Below are 25,666 nucleotides of genomic sequence, written 5' to 3' on the forward strand. Positions count from 1 at the left end.
TATGACCCAGCAATCCCAGTACTGGGTATATACCCTGAGAAAACCATAATTGAAAAAGAGTCATGTACCACAATGTTCATTGCAGCTCTATTTACAATAGCCAGGACATGGAAGCAACCTAAGGGTCCATTGTCAGAAGAATGGATAACGAAGATGTGGCACATATATACAGTGCAATATTACTCAGCCATAAACAGAAATGAAATTGAGTTATTTGTAGTGAGGCGGATGGTCGTAGAATCTGTCATACAGAGTGAAGTAAGTCAGAAAGAGAAAAACAAATACCGTATGCTAACACATATATATGGAATCTTAAAAAAAAAATGGTTCTGAAGAGCCTAGGGTCAGGACAGGAACAAAGACACAGACGTAGAGAATGGTCTTGAGGACACGGGGAGGGGGAAGGGTAAGCTGAGACGAAGTTCGAGAGTGGCATTTACATACATACACTACCAAATGTAAAGCAGAGAGCTAGTGGGAAGCAGCCACATGGCACAGGGAGATCAACTCGGTGCTCTGTGACCACCTAGAGGGGTGGAATAGGGAGGGTTGGAGGGAGACGCAAGAGGGAGAGGATATGAAGATATAAGTATACGTATAGCTGATTCACTTTGTTATACAGCAGAAACTAACACAACAATGTAAGGCAATTATACTCCAATAAAGATGTTAAAAATAAATAAATGTGCTGTTTCAACGTATAGCATATCTACGTTGAGGTGTTGATAAAATGTTAGTGGCGGCAAATAGTGAAAGAATGGAGATGAAGAATCCAGACGTCTCACTTCTCACCCTTCTCAGTCAGAGCTATAACGTACTTTAGCCAATTGTATACAAAGCGCCTCCACAGAAGACTCATTTGAAGAACATGTGAATAACAAGAGATCGGTAAATCTAACTATTCAAGGAAACATTTCTGGCATGAAATATTTCCTTAGCCATTACCTTCATCTGCTCCTATAAAAACTTTACTAATACTTTAAAACCCATTTCAAATGTTACCTCCCTGAGGAATTATATTTACCTGTTGCCCAATTATATGTGAACTTATCTTTTTACTTTGATTCCCACAGTGATCTGTTCCTGCCTCTCTTAAGACTCATCTCTTTATGCATATATATGTCTATCAGTTTCAATTTCAATTACAGGGTAATTTCCTCAGTAAAGGGTCCATCACACATCCATTCTCACCCTGGTGTCCTACATACATTGTTGGCTTATCTGTCTTGAATTGAAATGATTACAGTTTACAGTATCTCCCTAAAGTTAAGCTATACTTTCGAATGTATTTGCCAAGAAAACCTAATTGTTAAAGTTACTTGTGTCAGAATGGTTTTTGATCAAAATTTTGCTCCTATTAAAATGTGATTAAATCAGTGTCTTATTAATTTGATTTTTGAGTCTGCTGATACCATTACCATATAAATATTGATCTACAATTTTAAAGCTCTATTAAATAAATGGTCACATAATATTAATGATCATATTGTAAAAATGAGAGAATTCATATTTTCCATTTCAACTTTCTAAGTTATCTACTAATTATGATTCACTGATAGCATCTTAAAGCAGAGATATTATTCATTTGGTTATATTAATGAACATACTTTTCATATTTAGGAGAGGTTTGGGGAAAAATCATACTGGTCTGAGAGCGTGTAGGCCAGACTATGACTTTTTGTTTGTGTACATACCAGAAAAATATGGCAGTTACTAAAATACCAATTCTGTAAATGACATCAAAAATGGCAATTTCAATTAAAGAGATCTTCAACTCATCTTCCATAAATAGCATATATCAATGATTAAAGCATTTTAACATGTAAGAGGGTTTTATCCCACAAACATATTCCCCAAAACAGGCATCATTTTATCAATTTATTTTGGTTTATGTACTTTGAGGCTATGCATTAAAAGGCAATATTTACAGAAGTCTCAATGTTCTGACAGTTTGACAGGTGATAATAAAAATTATCTACTGTCTTCAAAGGATGCTTCTGAACCAGGTCCTTTCCAAAAGTCTTTCATATTTACCTTGAAGCAAACTGAAAATCACAGATGCAAGAAAGCACATTGAACTTTTCTGAGACAAATCAATATACAATGATATGATAAAATGTCAAGCCATTTTTTCCAACCATTCTTGTTGCTACAATGAACCTCTCTTTATTGCATGTATTCTGTCACGCTAGAAAACCGTCCGCTTACCAGTTGGCGTACCATGTTTATGTCCAAATATCAAGGATTAAGTCACATCTGAGTAGTCTTTGGGAAATGTCAAGTGAACAGGAATGTAGGTGCTTGTTGAACTATTTACTCTATGTGTACCAGTTTTTCCCTAACACAGAGAGGACTTCCTGACACATAGGAAAGAGTAAATGAGAGGTGCAGAGTGAAAGGAAACTAGCTCTGTTTTAATTTTTTTTTTTTACCAGAGAGAAATATTAAAAAGTCTACACATTAATTTTTATTTAAATTTTATATGTTAATTTTTGAACAAAGAACTTAAAAAACAACAACTGTTTCAGAAAATCAAATATTTATACTTTGTTAAAAAAGAAAAAGTATCGGCATGACAACAGATGGGCCCCATAGAAACAGCTAAGAGGATACTGGTACCCTTTAGAAACAAACATTAAAATACAATTATCTTCTATCCACTGTAAAATATGTGATTAGAAGGAATCATAAACCAAATAATTAGCAATGACTAAAAATCAAAACATCAAAAAGTGACATTCTATAGCATCAAATGTTCTATGGAAAAGTGGAGAAACTATTCTGAGAAGAAGCAACAGAAGAGAATAAACAAGAGAAATGAATAGACTTGTTATTTTCTGTAGTAAGCAAGCTAACTAAAATAAATAGAACAATCACGGAAAGTAGCCAGGTCAGAGAAGTGTTTCTGGGGCCCTCCACCTGCTGGTGGCCTGGGTTCCACGTTGAGGAACAATCCAGGGCCATGTTTCTCTTCTACCTGAGGTAGCAAAAATTATTCATGCTTATGAAATGATGTATGCCTCGAAATTTTTCAGACTTGACATTTTCAACCAAATCAATCACTCTGAATCCTCCCAGTTTTCTCTAAGAGAGATTCTGAATGTACAGAATATTTGAAAAGCCTGCTTTGACTAAAACAGTAATTTTCTACTCAAAGTCAGAAATGGTAAACCCAAGCAGTTCTCATACTGACAAAATACAGGGTTATCAGAAGTACTATTCATCCAAATACAAATTTTACTTTAGAAATTTACTACTACTTTATGTAATCTAGCTTTTGAATATTCTTCAAATTAAAGTGCTTATGTTTATTAAAAACTTGTAAAATCAGAATAATCTCCCATATTTACTGTTATCCTTTCTAAAAAAATAGTATATTAGTAATGATGAAGAGTTCAAAATTCAAAGATTGTTAGAACTTTCTTAGTTCTTTTTTTTCAAGTTCACTGAAGAGCTTTCCATCATAGACCTTATTATGAAAACCACAATGTATTAAAACACGAAAGTCAATGCTGCTTCCTCCCACCCTTGTGGCAGATATCACTAATCAATCCTTTCAAACTCCTTCTCAAAACAGTATTCTAGAGTTAAGATGGGGTTGGCATAAGCATCCAGATATATAAAATATTAAGTATTTTAGTATTAAAAAGCTATTAATAATTTAAATAATATTTAGTTATTTAAAATATTTAATTACTAGAACAGCAGAAGAACTAATCAGTTAAAATAGACTCCCAACCGATCAGAAAGGACACCAGCAAGTGTGCTAAACTAGTATATCCCTGGGCTTCCCTGGTGGCGCAGTGGTTGAGAATCTGCCTGCCAATGCAGTGGACACGGGTTCGAGCCCTGGTCTGGGAAGATCCCACATGCCACGGAGTAACCAGGCCCGTGAGCCACAACTACTGAGCCTGCGCGTCTGGAGCCTGTGCTCCGCAACAAGAGAGGCCGCGATAGTGAGAGGCCCGCACACCGCGATGAAGAGTGGCCCCTGCTCGCCACAACTAGAGAAAGCCCTCGCACAGAAACGAAGACCCAACACAGCCATAAATAAATAAATAAATAAAAATAAAAAAATAAACAGGAGCTGTTGTTTTAAAAAAAAAAAAAAACAAACAAACAAACAAACAAACAAAAAAACTAGTATATCCCAACTGAATTCAGCATTAAGCATGAGACACACAATCCATTCTGCTGTCTTCAGTGTAAAAGGTCAGAGAAAGGGATGGCTTGTCAATTTTATCACTTTTTATTACTGTAATATAAACACATGCTGAAAAAATATTTGCTACAATGATGTACTAAATGCAATGTTTAATGGCACAGTGAATAATTTATTTTATTTTATTTGTGTACAGTGACCATGTTTTGAAAGCAGAAAAAACAAAGATAAGCCAGAGTAGTCACTTGTCTTGGCATATAGTAATCATTTTTAACAACTTGTGAAATGTTTTATAATCTAACATATAAAGCACATTCATCTAAAGAAGAGAAAATTAAGTTAAAAAGTACTGTAATATAGAAATTTAACCAAAGTGAAGCAAAGTTCTGTCAGGATTACATTTCCATATTTACGTCAGTAATCTCCAAAGTCAACAAGCAAAATAATGCAAACGTGGGATAAGAATGTATACTAGATTAAGAAAACAAATTTTGGGGAAGAAAAAAATACACTCTTTAAGGATTTTCTAGGTAATTTAGAAAAAAAAAAGATATGCATTAGAGATGTGGGTTGAAGCGTGTGCCTAGGTCTTGGCAAAGTGGAAAAAATTCAGAAGTAGATCAGGGCAAGAGGTGGGTAACAGCAAGAGAGAGATAAGGGCAAGAGGAGGTTCACAGGGAACCCCAGCTGTTGGAAAACTGGAAATTGAATACAGAACCTTAGAGGGAGAGAGACATAGAGGGAGGGAGGAAGAAAGAGAGAGGGAGAGATCACATGCACACACACGTGTATTATAAGAAGGGTTAAATTGGCCAGGGCTGTTATGATAAAAAGGAAAAAGAAAATCAGTATTTAACCATTTATGTCCTCTGTGCTAGACATTTTACCATGGAGATTACATCAGTTGTTTTATTTCTTTATTATTTCTTTATTTCGATATTTCTGCCCACTATACAGATGAGGAAACGGAGTCTAGAATATTTAGGTAACTTGCTAGTTTTCATAGCAGGATGGCACCATGCAGTTGTGTAACTGCTTACCTAATAGCGAGTTTCCCCTATTAGACTGCCAGCTACATGTGGGCAGCGTCCAAAGCTTTCTTATGGATCATTTTGCTCCTGTGATCGGCATAAAAAAGGGCACTCAGTATATACTTGCTAAATGTTGAGTGTTTCTTGCTACATTAGTGACAGCCAGCAGGCTAAATTCTATATCAGTCAGTTTATCTTTCACTATCAAATTAAAATACAAGGAAAAACAGATTAATAATCAGAGGGTACTTTATTTAATAAATGATACTCAACTTATTAAGGTAAGGATATTGAAGGAGTTGCAAATTAATTCAAGAGAATTCTTCCTGGAGACCATGAAATTAATATGATAGAATTCTGCTTCCTTTAAAATCAACTATATTAATGTATTGAAATAGTGCATAAACCTAAGGATCAATTTTTGCACAGATCTCTCTAGTTCTGAAAAGACTGAATTTGCAGCGTCCAATGAAATGAGGTAAATCTTACTTGTAAACTGTATACTGGCATTTTATGAAAATTAAACTATATATTAAATCTGTTAAGAAAGTTATGTTATCAAAACATTGTAAGTGGTATGCTTTAACGTATATTAAAACTAAAAATTCTGACCTAGAATTTTCTGTCAAACAACAATTATGGTGATTCAGAATCTTTAGAAATAACTTTAGTCAAATTAGAAATCTGTAGTCAAACACTTTCTCCCTCAAAATGCTGTATTTCTTCTAATGAAGAGGAAGAAAAATAGTCCATAGTACTTTAACTGTTTAGGTGAATTCAACTGTCTTTGTTGTAAACTTTTATTTCATAAAATAGGCTTTTATTCTTTCCCAGGAATAAGATGTAACCTCCCTAACAAATGTCTCACTATGGACACTATGTTGTGATAGATCACCTTTTTATTTGTAAATGCTTCTCTCTACGAAATTTTAAATCCAGGAAAAATATATACCTTAAATATGTGGAAACTAATCCCATGGACTATCTTGAAAAAAAAAAAAAAAGCAGCCGGCTATGAAATTATTTTGCTAACTCAGTTAGTTACTGCACAGAGCTCGTGAAATCAGAAACAGAAGGTCATATTAAACCAAGGGATTTTATGTAGATTTTTTTAAGTGAATCACTTACATACAACTTTGTTCAAAGCCATTCATCTCACATTTGTGCACTGTTGACCAAAAGATGGATTCCACAAAAGAGGGGAGACAAATAAAATGCAAAATCCTTTTCAGCATTGAAAAACTGCTCGAAGCTCACATTTCTTTATTTGTGAGAGAGCAGCCTCACCTTCATACCCAGACAATCATACAATTTCATTCTATTCCTTTAGCTTTCCGATATTTTTATCTGTAACAGGAAGCATTCAGAGCTAAATACATATAGCTTTGCCTTCTGCCATAGCACTGATCATTTTGCCTTTGTTTGAGAATATAAAAAAAAAAAGAGGAAGACAAAGTCTTCCTAGCCATGAGAAAATAGACATCTGATTACAAGTTATCCAAGGGTTCCATGCAGCGATTATTTTCTCTTTAAGACTTTTTGACAAAATATTTGATGCAGTGTTCAGATTTCATGTGTTAAATTATGTCATGGTATTTCACAAAACAGACAAGCAATGCTCTTCAGGCCCAACTTGACATGACTTGCCATTCTGCATTCAAAAATAAAATATTTCATTTATTTGAGCTTTCAGTTTTAAATGAAAAATATGGTCAGGGAATTATATTTATTTTATTATGTATTCATACTTAAGGCATTTTCCTCCCTAATGATTAATATTTGTCATGTTAAATAGAAGACAGGAAGATTGTATTCAGACAATGTGGTAAAAATTTGTACTCCAAATTTTATGATATATAGTTCTGATATTTTCTTAATTTCTCCCATTTAAATGCATCTACTTTATACCAACTACTAATAACAACAATAGCTAACATTTATTGAGTGCTTCTAAGTTCCAGGCCCTTGACATGGTTTCGATAATTTCTTCCTCACAACAATCATTTGAGGTACTATTACTATTCCCCTTATACAGATAAGGACTTTTGAGGCTTAGAGAATTGAAGCAACCAATCCACAGATGTGCAACTGATAAGGAAGGTTGCCAGTCTGGGCTCTTGAACTATGCTTTCTGAGGAATGGGATAGTGAGAAGTGTGTTGGTAACAATATTTCATGCGCAGCTAATGAGCTGTTGAAAATGTTTCTTCATAAAACTGCATCACTTGGTTTATCTTCCCGATACAAAATAATGCTTAACAGAAAGAAAACTTCAAAATTTATAAAATGTATTGGAATAAAAACAAATCCCTTATTCAAAGTAAGAACATGGTGGACCCAATCTGACCAACCTATATTAAATACTAATTGTTCCCTTTGCTTTTCTGTACCTGCACGGGTTTCACAAAGGACAAAAGAAATAACTGAAAAAAAAAAAAAAAAGAAAGAAATAACTGCACAGGAATTACATAAAGCCATATATTCTACTTATAAAACTGACTAGACATTGCCAGCACTATCAATGTCTTTAACATTATGATGAAATTATAGTTGATATTTCCCTTTAATAAAAATATAAATCACTGTTTACTCCCTGAAGCTAACCTCACTCATGCTAAATTATTTATGTATCCATTTTAATATGTATTTTGCGTCTGACAGGACAACTCTCCTTAGGACCATTTTACTGACCCACCTGTCATTATGATGGGGTAAACAATGTCACCTTTCCAGTGCACAATGAATTACAAAAAGTTGCAAAGTACGCCATCCATCATGCTGGCACTAAGCAGGTTTTCGAAGCAGATCTCAGATATCACAAATGCTGTTTAGACTGTTAGCAGAAAGCAAAAATTGGAAGCTTATACAAAATGGTCATATGATGAATGGACATGACGGCTCTTCAAAGAAAAAGGGCATGGCTCTTCTACAAATAACCTTGTCAAAAGCAAAAGTAGTGGGGAGCTTTGCTGGCACTAGAATAATTCAAGAACTTGTTAATGGCGCTGCCTGATAGAAATTCATGCAAACACAATGTACTCAAAATCAAAAAGTAGGTATGCCTGAATCATCAGCAGCAACCTCTCAAGCTTGATTTGAATTGGGAAATAGTCTGAAGAGACACAGAAAATTCACCAGTGTCCTATTAATTAGAATATGTGAGTTTCAGTAATACACCTATCTAAAACATGTATATAAAATATATGCAAGTATTCTATATGCATATAAAATAGTCACCAAGAAATTGCTTTGCTTTTGAAAATTATAATCCTAATATAGTAAAAGTTTAAAAAGTCAATATCACATTATGTCCTTTATTTATATAAATATTTAAATTATTATGTACTTAGTGTAATAGATTTGAATTATTAACATAATTCTAAAAATACTTATTGCCAATGTCGTCATCTAATTTGCACGGTTAATTTCTTAAATTATGTTCTTCAAATACAAAGTGTTTGTTTTATCCATAATTGCATTTTAGTTCCTTTAACATTATTCCCTTCTATCTAGGTCTAATATTTCAAACATGGAATACACTTCTACATCTATAGCTAACTTTATTTCTCCCTTTTAATAGCTATATTATTTAAAATCTTTTTCAGCACTTCTTTATTAAAAATGGTATTTTTTAAATTCAAGTACAGTTGATTTATAATATATCGGTTTCAGGTATGCAACATAGTGATTCAATATTTTTATAGATTATACTCCATTTACAGTTATTATAAAATATTGGCTATATTCCCTGTGCTGTACAATATATCTTTGTAGCTTATTTACTTTATATATAGTAATTTGTATTCCTTTATCTCCTATCTTGCCCTTTGCCTTCCCTCTCCTCACTGGTAACCACTAGTTTGTTGTCTATATCTGTGAGTCTCTTTGTATTTTATTATATTCATTCACTTTATTTTTTAGATTCCACACATAAGTGATAAAATAGAGTATTTGCCTTTCTCTGTCTGACATTTCACTAAGCATAATACCCTCCAGGTCCATCCATGTTGTTTCAAATGGCAAAATTTCATTTTTTATGGCTGAGTAATATTCCATTGTGTGTGGGCACCTGTGTGTAAAAAATTACACTGCTATGAACATTGGGGTGGGTGTATTTTTTTGAGTTAGTGTTTTTGTTTTCTTCAAATATATACCCAGAAGTGGAATTGCTCGGTCATGTGGTAGTTCTGTTTTTAGTTTTTTGAGGAACCTCCATACTGTTTTCCATAGTGGCTGCACCAATTTACATTCCTACCAAGATAATACTAGAGTTCCATGACTTATGACTTGGCAGACACTTAACTACTTCCATGATTCTATAGCAGACCTTGGTTTTCTTTTATATGAAACAAAGAGAAAATTTAAACACTTATAACGGATAAGATAAATGCGTGAAAATCCCTCAGAGATATGGTTACATAGGAATATAAAAAAAAAAATCCAATGTGCCCAGGCGATTATTAAACAGGTACACACTGAGGCAATTGAGACACAAGCTATAGTTCCACGGCTTTTCCATATCACCTCAGTCGAGGAATAATGAATGTTTGCCAGAGGAAATTGGGAAGAAAATAGATGGGGGTGATTCCAAGGATCCACTCAAGCTTCTGGGGTTTTGTTGTTGTTCTGTGTGTTGGACATGCTTTTGTTTAAGGAAGGAGATGACTGTGCTGTACTTGAATCAACCAGGATAAAGAGGAGCCTGGAAATGTGTGGGGCTTATGCAGGGTTGGGAGGCTAAAATACGTGGGGTAACTTTAGAATCTCGACTTGAGACCAAAGTTTCTGAACCAAAGAAAGAATGCTGGCAGTCTCCCTCTATTTCTATTAGTATGCAGGTACTTTTCTATTATTGCCTATCAGACATAGTGTATATTCACCAAGTCAAATCTTGAGTCTTACACCAAAAATATTACAGACATTTAATATTATGTTAACTTTTAATTAATAAAAAGACTTTCAAGGTGGTGCTGGTTATATGCGGTTCTGCTAAATATCAGAGAATGTTACAACACGGAACAAGAACAATGCCAAAGCACTGGTTAGCTGCTTCTCCTCATGCCGCACCCGAAAAAAAATTTTTAAAAATTGGGAACAAGCAGGTATTTCTGCAACGTAACTTTAAGTGATTTAAATTAATCATCTTAATCAGAGTTAATAATAAGTTGGATTCTTAAAAATCTGTGCCAATAATCAACAATCAGAAACAGCATTTCATTCATATAAAATCTATAGAAGAAATCAGTAGTTTTATAAAAAAACTGAATGTGTTTATTCAAATGAGACTTTTCCATGGAGATGGCAAAGTTGCCTATATAAAGGAAACTAGTGACCAATTAAATGCTATGGTATCTGACTGCTCTCTTGTCCTTACCATAGGCTAAGCTCTATCCTCCAAGATTTACATATATTAATTAATTTAATACTCATAACAAGCTTATGAAGCTGGAACTATCATTATCCCCATTACAGAGATGAGAGAACTCAGCCTTATATGCTTAATTAACAGTGGTAATTGGGGAGCTGAGATTTGAAACTAGTCCACGTGGCTCTAGAAGCTGTGCACTTAACCACAATGCCAAAAAACCACCACGTCAAAAAACCAGCTAACCCAGAAAGACTAAAGCAATAATTCACACCTGGTCCCTTGTTTATATTTTCCATCAGAAAGCAGACACACTGTATGTCAAATCTTAAATGTGTGAATAATCACATCAATTTTCCACTTCATTTCTTGTGCGCATACACAATTTCAAAACACAACTGCCTCCGTTTCTATTCTTTCTGTCCACATTGATCTATTAACATTTGCCTCTTCAGAACCAAAGAACGAAATGAACTCACAGTGTGAGGATTAAGCAAAATGTGAACGACTCGGTCACACACTCAACACGTTTAAATTAAATTCTTCTAACATGTTTTCACTTTCAAAATATGACAAGAAAAGGGGCAGGCAATTCAAATCTTCCTTCCCCTTTCCTGGCATCTCCACACTGAGCACATTTAATGGTTATTTTGGTAGGTTGCTTCTTGCCAGTTAGTTCAATTTAGATGAAAGCTGTTGTTTTCTAATTTCATTTCACTGTAAATGACAGAGACAAATGGTCATATTACCTTGAGAGTTCCGCTGGCAGAATAGGCTGCATATGAGTAGAGCAGATCTTGGCTGCTGTGTTGTCTGGCTTCTTCGCTGCAAGGCTGGCCATTAGGATGAAAGCACTGGCCACTGCTGCTCAGAGTCACTGAGCTGGGAGAAGTGCCTGGCAGGTTCAGCAGCACAGAGTAATTTACAAACTGTACGTCTTCCAGGCCCAAAGAAGTCCACTGGGTTTTAATCTTCTTTGAAATTTCTATGTCATTTTCACTTTTGTACAGTTGTACCAAATTTCTGAAAGAAATTTAAAAGGCATATTCTAAAAAAAAAAAAGGAAATCTTTGTTCTTTCAAGTTATGGTTGTTCAGTATACGAACCATTATTAATAGATGTGGGATGTGAAAGATGCATGAGACAGGACACTACACAAGAAATTCACAATTTGGTAGAGGTGATGAGCTTTACAGAAATTATACAAAATCAAAGCAGAATGAATTAAACTCAAATTAAGAACTAATCAAGGACCATGGGACTACAGAGAAGAGAATAATTAATACCAACTAGCTCTTTTCTTACTTCTGATCCTTCTATTGACAACAACATAATCTATTTAAAAATCGGCTCCAAAACTAGGAGTCATGTTGATTGAGACACTTCTGCACTATAGTTAATATGATTACATATAAAGCTGTGTGATTAATACACAGTTATTGGCATTTAAAAAATGATTCAGAGGGAACTCTTCTGATACAAATTACATGCCAAATTACATGATGCTATGAACACAATGATAGGCAATAAAATCAGTATATTGTGGTAAAACCAACCACAGATTGTCAAACTAATATGAAGTTAACTTTTGTGTGTGCTTGCTGTCTAGTCTATATATTTATTCCTATACTTGTTCCATAACCCATAATGACACTATTTTTGCTTAGGACATCCTAGAAACCAGACAAGCTCTGTTTAAAACATGCATAGAACCTAGAAAAGCATGAGATATGGGAAATTAAAAAATAAAAATCTAATAAAGTTTTGCTTTGTTTTGGGCTAGAATGCAAAGGAACCAGCTCTTTTTTTGGCAAAAATTTATCTTCCTATAAGCATTGTATTGCTGTCCAAACTAATACCTAAGTGGATATTTTACTATAGTTGTCATTTTTGCCCATCAAATTATTTTTGTCACACATACTTATTTTAGGACCCTGTTTATTCAAGAACCCTCAAATGAAACATATTTGAAAAAAGAATAAGAAACAGCCACAATGGAAAAAAAATACATAAGATGGTATAGGAAAGCATTACTGGAGAAAAAAGGTCTGTTGACATAGCTTAAAAGTTGGTGTATACAGGAAGGTACGATGACAATTTACCAGTTGTTTTCTATCTTTTTAAGGTTATTTCTATTCTTTTTTAAAAAAATATCTAATTTGACCAATGATCAGTGTCATGTAAATTTTATGGGAAAACTTATGGGAAGAATTCTACTTTTTATTCAGAATAATACTGGTCAGCCTTGTATTTTTTTTTTCTTATTTTGGTGGGGAGGCTTTTTGAAGTATAATTGACAAATGAAATTGTATATATTTAAAGTGTATAACATGATGATTTGATATACATGTATGTTGTGAAGTGATTATCACAATCAAATTAACACATCCATCAACTCACCTTTGTTACTTAGTTGTGTGTGTGTGTGTATGTTGAGAGCACTTAAGATCTACTCTCTTGGCAAAATTCAAGAATACAATACAGTATTGTTAACTATAGTCACCATGCTATACGTTAGATTCTCAGAACTTATTCATCTTATAACTGAAGGCTTCCAATTCCTTGACCAACATCTCCCCATTTCCCTCAACTCCCAGTCCCTGACAACTATGATTCTACCCTGTTTCCAATAGTTTGATTTATTTCTTTTAAGATTCAACATATAAGTGATATGATGCAGTCTCTGGCTTTCTTGGTCTGGCTTATCGCACTTATCACAGTGTTCTCTGAATTCATCTACATTGTCGCAAATGGCATGATCTTTTTTAAGGCCAAATAATATTCCATTGTATATACACACCACTTTTCTTTATCCATTCATCTGTCCACGAACACTTAGGTTGTTTTCCTACTTTGGCTATTGTGAATAATGCTGCAATAAACATGGAAGTGCAGATATCTCTTTTAGATACTGATTTCATTTACTTTGGATATATACAAAGAAGTAGTACAGCTGAATTGTGGTAGTTCTAGATTTAATTTTTTGAGGAACCTCTATACTATTTTCCATAATGGCTCTACCAGTTTACATTCCCACCAACAGTGTACAATTTCACCTTTTCTTCACACCCTCACCAGCATTTGTTATCTAGTCTTTTTGGCAGACCTCCTAACAGGTGTGAGGTGATATTTCATTGTGGTTTTGCTTTGTATTCCCTGATGATGTTGAGAATCTTTAATGTATCTATTGGTTATCTGTATATCTTCTTTGGAGAAATATTAAGGTCCTTTGCCCAGTTTTTAACTGGATTGGTTTCTTTTTTTTTTGCTATCAAATTGTGAGTTTCTTATATGTTTTAGATATTATCCCCTTATTAGCTATATGTTGGGTATTTTCTCCTATTCCATAGGTTGCCTTTTTATTTTGTTAATCATTTCCTTTGCTGTGCATAAGGTTTTTAGTTTGTTGTAGTCCAACGTGTATATTTTTGCTTTGTGCCTGTGCTTGTTCTCTTATCCAAAAGACAAAAACAAAAAATTGCCAAGACCAATGTCAAGAAGTATTCTTTTTTAGGAGTATTGCAGTTTCGGGTCTTACATTTAAGTCCTTAATCCATTTCAAATTAATATTTATGATGGTGTAAGATAGGGGTTTCTTTTGCATGTGTATATTCGGTTTTCCTGATACGATTTATTAAAGACACTATTCTTTCCCCATTGTGTTCTTGCCTCCTTGGCCAAAAATTAATTGACCATATATATTGGGTTTATTTCTGGGCTCTCTATTCTGTTCCATTGACTGATTTTCTATGATTAATTTGTTTCATTGATCATTTTTGATCAAACAGATCATTGATGTGTTTGGATGACAAAATAATCTTTTGATCACTATAGCTTTGTAATATAGTTTGAAATCAACAAGTGTGATGTGTCCAGCTTTGTTCTTTTTTCTCAAGATTACATTGGCTATTCAATGTCTTTTGTGGTTCCACATAAATTTTAGAAATGCCACTGGAATTTTGATAGGGATTACATTGAATCTGCAGATTGCTTTGGGTAGTGTGGACATTTTAACAATATTAATTCTTCAAACAAGAATATAAGATATCTTTCCATTGATTTGTGTCTTAATTTTTTTCATCAGTCTTAAAGTTTTCAGTGTACAGGTCTTTCACCTCCTTGGTTAAATTTATTCCGAAGGATTTTATCCTTTATTCTAGGCTTCCAATTTGTTGGCTGATATTTGTTCATAGTAAGTAGTCTCTTAAGTTCCTTTGTATTTCTGTGGTGGCAGTTGTAATGTCTCCTCCTTTATCTCAGATTTTATTTGAGTCTTCTTTTTTCTTAGTCTAGCTAAACGTTTGTTGATGTTGTTTATCTTTTCAAAAATATAGCTCAGTTTCATTGATCTTTTCCATTGTTTTTCTGGTCTCTATTTCATTGATTTCTGTTATTTCCTGATCTTTGTTATTCCCATCTTTCTGCTAACTTTGGGCTTAGTTTGTTCTCTTTCTACTTTCTTCAGGCGTAAAGTTAGATTGCACATTTGAGATCTTTCTTTTTTCTTAAAGTATTTATCTCTATAAACTTCTTTTTAAAACTGCCTTTGCTGCATCCCATAAGTATTCATATGTTCTGTTCCATTTTTTCTCAAGATGTATTTTTATTTCCCTTTTGATTTCTTCCATGACACACTGGTTACTCAGGAGTATGTTGTTTAATTTCCATGTTTAAAAATTTTCCAGCTTTCTTCCTATTACTGAGCTCTAGTTTTATACCACTGTGGTCAGAAAAGATATTTGATACAATTTCATACTTCTTAAATTTGCTAAGTCTTGTTTTGTGACCTAAATTATGATCCATCCTGGAGATGTTCTATGTGTGCTTGAAAAGAAGGTGTATTCTGTTGCTGTTGGGTAGAATATCTTGTATATGTCTGTTAGGTTCATTTGGTCTAAAGTGTAGTTCATATTCAATATTTCTTTACTGATTTTCTGTCTGGATGATATATCCATTGTTTAAAGTTGGGTATTGGAGTCCCCAACTATTATTATATTGTTCAGATCTGTTAATGTTTGCTTAATATAGGTGTCAGTGCTCAGTACCTATATATTTACAATTGTTATATACTCTTAATGAATCAATCCCTTTGTAATTACATAATGACGTTCTTTGTGTCTTTACAGTTTTTGAAGTAAGTCTATTTTGTCTGATATAAGATTGTAGGGGTCCTCAGTGGCCAAGGTTGTGGCTGTACACAGTAGCAGTGAGGGCTGTTTGGTAGCAAAGGCTGCTGGGGACTCCCTGTCTCTTTTTCTCCCATGTAGGATGTTTTGGCTGAAGGGATCCCTCTTGGTGCCTGGTTGGCTTGCAGGGCTATTACAGTGAGGGTGACATGGGTGTCTGATGAATGGACACACATAGAGCAATCACAAAGCCAGGGTCTGGAGTACAGGTGCTTGTAGAGTGATAGCAGCTCCCAGGATCCAGGATACTGGTCAGCCTACAGTGGCAGTGACTCTATTGCCTAAGTCACAAGAACACATGGAATGGCAGCTATATCCAGGTCTAAAGTGCAGGTATAGCAGAGTAGCCATGGCTCTGAGTTCTGGGGAATGTGCATGGTTGGGGGGGTGGTTGGCAGCCCAGGTTCTGGGGACTCTGCAACAGCAATTCCTTTGGGTGTGGAGAGGGACAGCAGCACCTCCCTCTCCTGGGAGTCTGCAGCAGTGATGGCTTTTGGTTACCTCAGTGGTGAAAGCTGCGGTATCCTCTAAGCATCAGGTTGCTGAAGTCCATGCCAGAACGTTTTGGGGCCTCCCACCATGAAAGCTGTGGGGAGTTTGTGGCTGTCGGGGTGTTACAGTCCTGAGTGACAAGATTGTTAGGATCCTCCACAGAGCCAACCACTGGGGACCATGGTGGCATCCTCTGCATGGTTGATACCAATAGCCTCCACCCTTCTTGGTTCCTAGCCATCTTTGGGTGTCCCAGCTAAACTGATCTCCCCCACAATCCTTTCTCCTTTTTTTTTTTTTTGATCCACAGTGTTGCCATAGCCCTCCCAGACCTATTTTAGTGCCTGGGTATCTAATTTTTTTTTTTTTTTTTTTGGTTAGGGGGGAGGAGGGCTGAATACAGGCTAGTATTTCCTACTCCCTCATCTTGCTCTCTTCCCTGTTCTTTCACTGCTGTATCTGATCTCTGCCTCTGCAACTCTCTTTCTTTGTTCCTAACTGCAGTTCTTTCTGCAGTATTTTGGACAGGGCAAGTAAACTAATTGAATTGAAACTTAACTCAGTTTGATGAAAAAGCCATTTGGAAATTAATAATCAATAATGTCCTTTTGTAATATGTATAAAGTGGAGTTGCAGAATACACACTTTTTATTCATGCAAATTTGACTATGTACAGTCAACATTAACAGAAAAAGAGAAGAGAAATTTTAATACTACTTTAGACTTTTTTTTTTTTTTTTTTTTTTGCTCCTCTACCCAGTCAATTGATGACCATAAGTCTACCAATTAGTAGGCAAGATGTTTACTCTGCCATTTCTTTTGCTAGTCTCAGGTTCAAAGTGCTTTACAGTGTAAGCAACACAAAAAAACGTTTCAAGATGTTTATGTTATACAATATGGCCTTGAAAGGTAAATAAAATACTACTTTAGGGACTCAACTGAAGAATTAGTAATTTGTCTCAATGCTGGAGAATTTCTAAATATTATTCACTATTAAGCTAAAATTACTGAGTAAAGGATATTTGTATTCTCTATTTCACTTTCAATTTAAAGGATATATACTTTTTGTGTTATAATTTCATTTTTCAGTGTTATGAAAAGATTGAATATATAATATATAACATATATAACTTATGAAGAATAATGAAAGAATGACCCAGCCTATGAAGTATAACATCTCTAATATTACTGAAGTCCTCTAGATAGTCTTTATTTCATCAGTTACCCTGGCCCCCAGGGTAATCACCAATCTTTTTTCTCTTTTTGTGGCTTCCTTTGTCTTCTTTTTATAGATTTAATATGTATGTATCTATAAGTCCTTAACAGTTCATTCCTTAGGCTTTGAGTTTATACCTTTATATAATTGGTATCTTCTATATATTCTTTTTTTACATATATTGACATATGACATTACGTAAGTTTAAAGTGTACAACATGATGATTTGATACACTTATATATTACAAAATGATTACCACCATAGCATTAGCTAACACCTTCAGCACATCACATAGCTATCATTTATTTTTTGTGGTGAGAACATTTAAGATCTACTCTCTGGGCTTCCCTGGTGGCACAGTGGTTGAGAATCTGCCTGCCAATGCTGGGGACATGGGTTCGAGCCCTGGTCTGCGAAGATTCCACATGCCGCGGAGCAACTAGGCCCGTGAGCCACAATTACTGAGCCTGCACGTCTGGAGCCTGTGCTCCGCAACAAGAGAGGCCGCGATAGTGAGAGGCCCACGCACCGCGATGAAGAGTGGCCCCCGCTTGCCACAACTAGAGAAAGCCCTCGCACAGAAACAAAGACCCAACACAGCCAAAAATTAATTAATTAACTTAAAAAACAAAAAAAAAGATCTACTCTCTTAGCAACTTACAATATGATGATTATTGTAAATATACGTATATTCTTTTGTGATTTGATTTTCACTCAGTATTAAATTTCTGAGATTCCTCCAGGTTTATTATCAGTTTCCTGAGACAAGTATTTTAAAGTTGTTTTGTTTTTCATTATTACAAATAATGCTGCATTGATCATTCTTGTCTATGTTTCCTAATAGATACATGCAAGAACTTCTCTAGGGAAGGACTTACTGGTCCATAGGTTATGTGCTTGTATAACTTTAATCAAAAATGCCAAAATGCTTTTTTAAAAGTTCTGAATACACTGCTGCCAGGTCTGCATGAAACTTATTCTTCCATTCCTCACCAATACCTGGTATTGTCTTTATTATTTTATTTTATCTTATATTTTTACCAAGGGTAGTGGGTGTAAAATTGTATATCATTATGTAACTCAGAAATACTGTCACTGGGGTTACAGGGTATGCTAAGTAGTTTTCCAAAGCTTGTTGTACTACCAGCATTACTTAAGAGGTCCTATTTTTAGAGTATCTAACTTTTGCTATCCAATAAATGTAAAATTGTATCCAACTATGATTTTAATTTGCATTTCCATGATTACTAATGAAGATTTTTTCATGTATTATTTAGCCACCCATATTCCCTTTCTATGCAATGACCATCTGTGTCTTTTGCCCACATTTATGGAAGCTTTTGTGTATTCCTGATAATATTTTTAGGTCAGGTATAGGGTACTTATCTTCTCCCAGTTTTTGGCTTCTCTTTCATTTTCAATGTCTTGTTTTATGGTATTATAAAAGTTTATAATCTTAATGTACATTTTTTAAAGGTTTTTGGTTTCTTGTTTGTTTTTAATAGAATGTACAGTGCCATAAGCTGGCCACAGCATGGTGTCATTTGCTCCAGAGAGACTTTGTGTACATGTTTTTTTAAATACAGTGTAATGGTTTGCACATTTTCCTGATGTGCTTAAGAAATTCCTCTCAGGGATTTCCCTGGTGGCACAGTGGTTAAGAATCTGCCTGCCAATGCAGGGGACACAGGTTCGAGCCCTGGTCCAGGAAGATCCCACATGCCACGGAGCAACTAAGTCCATGCACCATAACTACTGAGCCTGTGCTCTAGAGCCCACGAGCCACAACTACTGAGCCCATGTGCTACAGCTACGGAAGCCCATGTGCCTAGAGCCTGTGCTTCACAACAAAGAGAAGCCACCACAATGAGAAGCCCACGCACAGCAACAAAGACCCAACACAGCCATAAATTAATTAATTAATTTAAAAAAAAAGAAATTCCTCTCAAACCTGAGGTAATGAAGTCATTCTCATAAAAGTTTTAAAGAATTAAGTTTTTCACATTTCAATGTTTACTTGGGATATTTGTGTGTGTGTGTGTGTGTGTGTGTGTGTGTGGTATGGGGTAGGAATGCATGAAATATTACTTTTTTCCATATGAATAATCATCCTAGTCCCCTTTGTCATATTCTTCACTCATGTGCAGTGACAGTCATATACAAATTTGTACATGTCTGTGAGTCTGACTCAGCTCCTTAGTCAATTCCATTAGTCCTTTTGATCCATCTTCATAGAAATATTCTATTTTAATTATTATTACCTTAAAATATGCCTCCGTATTCAGAAGGGCAAGTCCTCCTACTTGTTCTTCCTCAAGAACATCTTATGTTTTTCTTTTTCTCTTCCATACTAATATTAAAATGAGTGTATCAATTTCCATATCAAGATTATGATTAGAATTACACTGAGACAAGATCAATATCAGGAGAAATATCATCCTTATAATAAAATAACAATAAGCCCTTAATATTATCAAATACCCAGTTAGTGTTAACATAAAAATGTTTTAAAATTAAAATAGTTTCTGCTTATTGATGGTGTAGAGGAATACTATTCCATTGGTCTATCAAATAATCCTGCTAGACTCTAATTATAATATTTTTATCTTTTTCTTAGTTTTCTTCATTAAAAATATGATAAGCAAATAATGAAGCTTTATTACTACCTTTCTAGTCATTTATAGATTGTAATTTTTTGATTACTAAGCAGGCTTAAAACTCCAGAAGATATTTAATAAAATATTTAATAAGTTGTGATAGTTATTTCTAAATATTAGATTAAATATGTTCCTCTCATTTTGATAGGAGCTGTTTTATAATTAGGTATTGAATTTTATCAGAAATTCTGATGCATTTATTAAGACAATAATATTATCCTTTTCTTAATAGGGTGGATTACCTTAATTGAAATTTTTTAGCATTAACTCAAACTTGCATTCCAAAAATTAACTCTACTTAGTAGAATGCATTATGATTTGTAGCTATTATGTGATTTATTTTGAAAACATTTTATTCACAATTATCATGTCTATTTTTATAAGTAAAGCTGGTATGCAACTTTCATGCATGATTTTAATTTGAAGTTACACAAACCTCATAAAATGAGGTAGAGAGTATTTAGTCCCTCGATCTGTTTTTTGGGAGAACTTGAATATAATTATAATTTTTGAAAAATAGATATTATTCTTTTTTTTAACATCTTTATTGGAGTATAATTGCTTTACAATGTTGTGTTAGTTTCTGCTGTATAACAAAGTGAATCAGCTATACATATACATATATCCCCATATCTCTTCCCTCTTGCATCTCCCTCCCACCCTCCCTATCCCACCCCTCTAGGTGGTCACAACACTGAGCTGATATCCCTGTGCTATGCAGCTGCTTCCCACTAGCTATCTGTTTTACATTTGGTAGTGTATATAAGTCCATGCCACTCTCTCACTTCATCCCAGCTTACCCTTCCCCCTCCCTGTGTCCTCAAGTCCATTCTCTACATCTGCATCTTTATTCCTGTCCTGCCTCTAGGTTCTTCAGAACCTTTTTTTTTTTTTTTTTTTAGATTCCATATATATGTGTTAACATACAGTATTTGTTTTTCTCTTTCTGAATAGATATTATTCTTAAACTAAAAATTGTCTGACCTTGATGTTCTTATTATGGGAGAACTGTGAACTGCTGATTCAAAATCTTTAATGCTATACTAATTTTATTAGTTCTTCTTTGAATCATAGCTCTTTCATTGCTCCCTGTGTCACTTGCTATTAATCCTCAAAGTGCTGGGTTTCTGGTTTCATCACTTGCCACAGTACTCTATCCTACGTTTTGATTCCCTTGCAAACTTCTCTTACTATCCTGTCAGCTCAGGATACCAGTGTTTTAAAGGAGGTATATGATAATGTATACAGCCTCTACATGTTTTGTACGGTACCTACCTAAAAATAATACCAAAACCAAAAATGCACTAACTTGAGCACCTAACTCCCTACATGTATTAGACATGATGTCTTTGTAAGTACTGATTACTATTCCCACAGCATCTAATAGGGAAAAACCTGGATAAGCAGCTAAGAATTATGACCCAAATTCTTGCATCTTCCACAGACTTACATTGTAAATATTTGTTCAAAATTTATTGATATATCATTTTACACATTATCTGTACCTTATAGAGATTATCTTATTCAAATCTTGTACACTATGATGGTTGACTGGATTTAAGGGAACATGTATTACAGTAATCTGAATACCACTCTATCAATATCACAAAAATGCATCCTGAAAGATGTTAACAAAGCTTTGGTATACACATGGTTATAAAAGTACTGGTCTTTAAAAAATGATAGAGAAAACATTTCCTAATAAATATTGCCTAACATTCCAAATAATTAAGGTAATAAATGCCTGTTCAAGCTTAATCTTCCTAAGATCAATTTTTAATTTTACTGCCTTTAAAACTGTATTTTAAATTTATCAAATTGTTTATACGAGTCTTGCCCCCTGAACCACCCTTCCAAAAAAGTTTTAAAGAAGCTATATGAATTCTATGTTCTGAAATTATGTAACCTTTAAATCTAAATTGTTTTACATAAATCAGTTTTATTGATACAAATGGTTTGGTCAAATGATTCTATCCATTAATTATTCCAAATCCCTTAGAATGTTAAAATGCAGAAATTTTATTGAGAATCTACAGTTTTCTGAACTTTTTTCCCCACAATATTTTGAGATATACGGTGAACAGTTCTGTTATAATTAGGCAGTTTGCTATATTCAAAGAGAAATGTTATTCAGTAATTAACTGCAATACAATTTCAATTTACTCATTTCAGAAAAAGCTGCAAAACTAGGAGTGTGTCACCTAAAATCACACGATATTTGACAAAAATTTCGCTCTGCCTTAATTTTTAGGAGTTTCCATGGGCCAGTAGTTTTGGCAGGAAGCATAATGAACTGTGATGCCTGAGACTTGAATTTGGAAGTAAGTTTGGTATTAGTGTTTCACTGGCTGGTAGAGACTGGAAATGGGAGGATTTTGGCTTTTTGACAAAATTCTGTTTATATCAATGTTTCACACCTGCTACTGGATGAGCCACAGAGTAACCCTGGTGTTCGAATTGGAGGAAGCGATGCATGTAGTATTCCTAGTGCAAGGGTGAGTGCCAAGATTCTACTATAAATGAACGGGGAAAGAAAACATCTAAAGAAACACACTCACATTACACAGAAAACAAACAGCGCATTTACTAATGTCCACCGAGATTTTCTTATGTGCATATAAAATAACATACACACATACTCATATTGTACCCGTTTGATATTTCTCACATATTAATAAGTCAAAAGTTTCTTTAAGGTTGTTATTTGACTTGGTATTCAATGTAGTAAATTCTGTGAATCATGCACTATAGGTACCTAGTAAATTTCAAGATTACAGCATGAACTGACGTTTTATCTCAATTTTGCTTTAGAAATATTAAGACTAAAATGCATGGTAAAACTGTATCACACATGATAGCAAGAAATTAAGTGGTTAGGAGGGTAAAGGAACATTGTTTCACTTTTCCTCCCAGCCACCCACTAACACCATGCCAAATAAAACATGATTACTTGCTCAACTACTTTTTGCCTTTTAAAAGACCATATTAACAGTAAATCATGTATTTAATGTCTACTCTAGAGACTGAAAACATTGTACATAATTATTTCACAAAAAGACCCTCATGTAACTACTGTTACTGTTTTACAGGTAAGAAATTTGAGGGTCAGGCAATGTAACCAAGATGTAAAATGTCCCAGATTTTAAGGAGGTCAGATTTCTCCTACACTACATTGTATTTTAGATTTCCACTATACTACACTGCTATTTAGAAGGAGCAGATAGTCTTCCAAACCCTGATGCTTTCCAAAAGCAATAAAAATGTTGAGGTTTATAAAGCATAGTATTTGGGTAAAATAATTAAAAGTTAGATGGTATGAGGTTGGAAGAAAGAGATCTTTATGCTCATGAGAAAATAAGACTTAGAGAAATCAAAGTATTTTAAGAACACAGTAGTCTAAATTTCAGCGTTTGAGAACCATCTGAACAAGAAAGAAAAAACTGCTTCTTATATACTCCATTTTTTTAAAAAACTAGCACAGAAGTAGATTAGCTGAAAGAGATCTTCCTGTCTCCTTCTCCTTGTGATCAAGGAGAACATGGTACATAGCTGTCTGCTTTGCACGTTATGGAAGGCACACAGATGGGCTTGGTGATCACTAGCTAAATCCCTGGCATAAAGCTGGTAATTAATACTCAATTCATTAATTTGATATTTCTTTTAACTTGATATTACACAAACAGTAAAATAAAAGACTAAAACCCAGGACACACAGAAATGAAATAAAATAAACTGCCAGTACATCTGTTACTACCTGAATTAGAAAAAATAAAAGTCTAGTGGTATATCTCTACATCTTTCATCCTTTGCACACATTTGTACAGGAGATAATTCCATCCCTGGTTAATAATGTGTGCATATTTGGATTGTAAGAAAAAAAATACAGTAGTATCTAATGATGAAGCATTTAAAAATACATTTTAGAAAGAAGAAATGTGAAAAAAAAAAAAAAATGGAGGCTAATAAGCTTTTATAGAATGCACCAGCCCAGCACAAGAATGTTATACTTACTGTTAATAGCGCCTGGCTTTAGAGACTCTTTCTTTGTCTTTTAGGGAAAATAGTTGTCAAAGGTCACTTTCCGACTAAGCACCTAAATTATCTAAGCTAAATCTAAAAGTTGATTCACAAAATGGACAAGTTAATCCAATCAGTAAGACATTATAAGTCTTCAGTGTCATCTGCTTGGTTCTCTAATGCAATGACATAAACCTGGAAGGTACCAAAACTTACATGGATTCTTTTTTTTTTTTTTTTTTGACTTAGCATAATGTTTTTTTTTTTTTAAACATCTTTATTGAAGTATAATTGCCTTACAATGGTGTGTTAGCTTCTGCTTTATAACAAAGTGAATCAGTTATACATATATAATATGTTCCCATATCTCTTCCCTCTTGCATCTCCCTCCCTCCCACCCTCCCCATCCCACCCCTCTAGGTGGTCACAAAGCACCGAGCTGATCTCCCTGTGCTATGCGGCTGCTTCCCACTAGCTATCTATTTTACATTTGGTAGTGTATATATGTCCATGACACTCTCTCACCCTGTCACATCTCACCCCTCCCCCTCCCCATATCCTCAAGTCCATTCTCTAGTAGGTCTGTGTCTTTATTCCCATCTTGCCACTAGGTTCTTCATGGCCTTTTTTTTTTTTTTTCCCCTTAGATTCCGTATATATGTGTTAGCATACTGTATTTGTTTTTCTCTTTCTGACTTACTTCACTCCGTATGACAGACTCTAACTCCATCCACCTCACTACAAATACCTCCATTTCATTTCTTTTTATGGCTGAGTAATATTCCATTGTATATATGTGCCACATCTTCTTTATCCATTCATCTGTCGATGGACATTTAGGTTGCTTCCATGTCCTGGCTATTGTAAATAGAGCTGCAATGAACATTTTGGTACATGACTCTTTTTGAACTATGGTTTTCTCAGGGTATATGCCCAGTAGTGGGATTGCTGAGTCGTATGGTAGTTCTATTTTTAGTTTTTTAAGGAACCTCCATACTGTTCTCCATAGTGGCTGTATCAATTTACGTTCCCACCAACAGTGCAAGAGTGTTTCCTTTCCTCCACACCCTCTCCAGCATTTATTGTTTCTAGATTTTTTGATGATGGCCATACTGACCAGTGTGAGATGATATCTCATTGTAGTTTTGATTTGCATTTCTCTAATGATTAATGATGTTGAGCATTCTTTCATGTGTCCGTTGGCACTCTGTATATCTTCTTTGGAGAAATGTCTATTTAGGTCTTCTGCCCATTTTTGGATTGGGTTGTTTGTTTTTTTGTTATTGAGCTGCATGAGCTGCTTGTAAATCTTGGAGATTAATCCTTTGTCAGTTGCTTCATTTGCAAATATTTTCTCCCATTCTGATGGTTGTCTTTTGGTCTTGTTTATGGTTTCCTTTGCTGTGCAAAAGCTTTTAAGTTTCATTAGGTCCCATTTGTTTATTTGTGTTCTTATTTCCATTTCTCTGGGAGCTGGGTCAAAAAGAATCTTGCTGTGATGTATGTCATAGAGTGTTCTGCCTATGTTTTCCTCTAAGAG

General features: G+C 34.5%; 1 protein-coding gene across 4 annotated transcripts in view; it reads right to left on the reverse strand.

Annotated features, from left to right (window-relative positions):
• Positions 1–25,666, reverse strand: part of NAALADL2 (N-acetylated alpha-linked acidic dipeptidase like 2) — a 1,512,458-nt gene that overhangs the window by 664,442 nt on the left and 822,350 nt on the right. For all 4 annotated transcript variants that reach the window (XM_082393971.1, XM_082393970.1, XM_082393972.1 and 1 more), the window contains one exon: positions 11,307–11,580. In XM_082393971.1, the coding sequence (XP_082250097.1) occupies positions 11,307–11,580 (274 nt within the window). The remainder of the gene's footprint in view (positions 1–11,306; positions 11,581–25,666) is intronic.

The sequence above is a fragment of the Balaenoptera borealis genome (assembly GCF_965194805.1).
Source record: "Balaenoptera borealis genome assembly, chromosome: 5".
NCBI classification, from domain to species: Eukaryota; Metazoa; Chordata; class Mammalia; order Artiodactyla; family Balaenopteridae; genus Balaenoptera; species Balaenoptera borealis.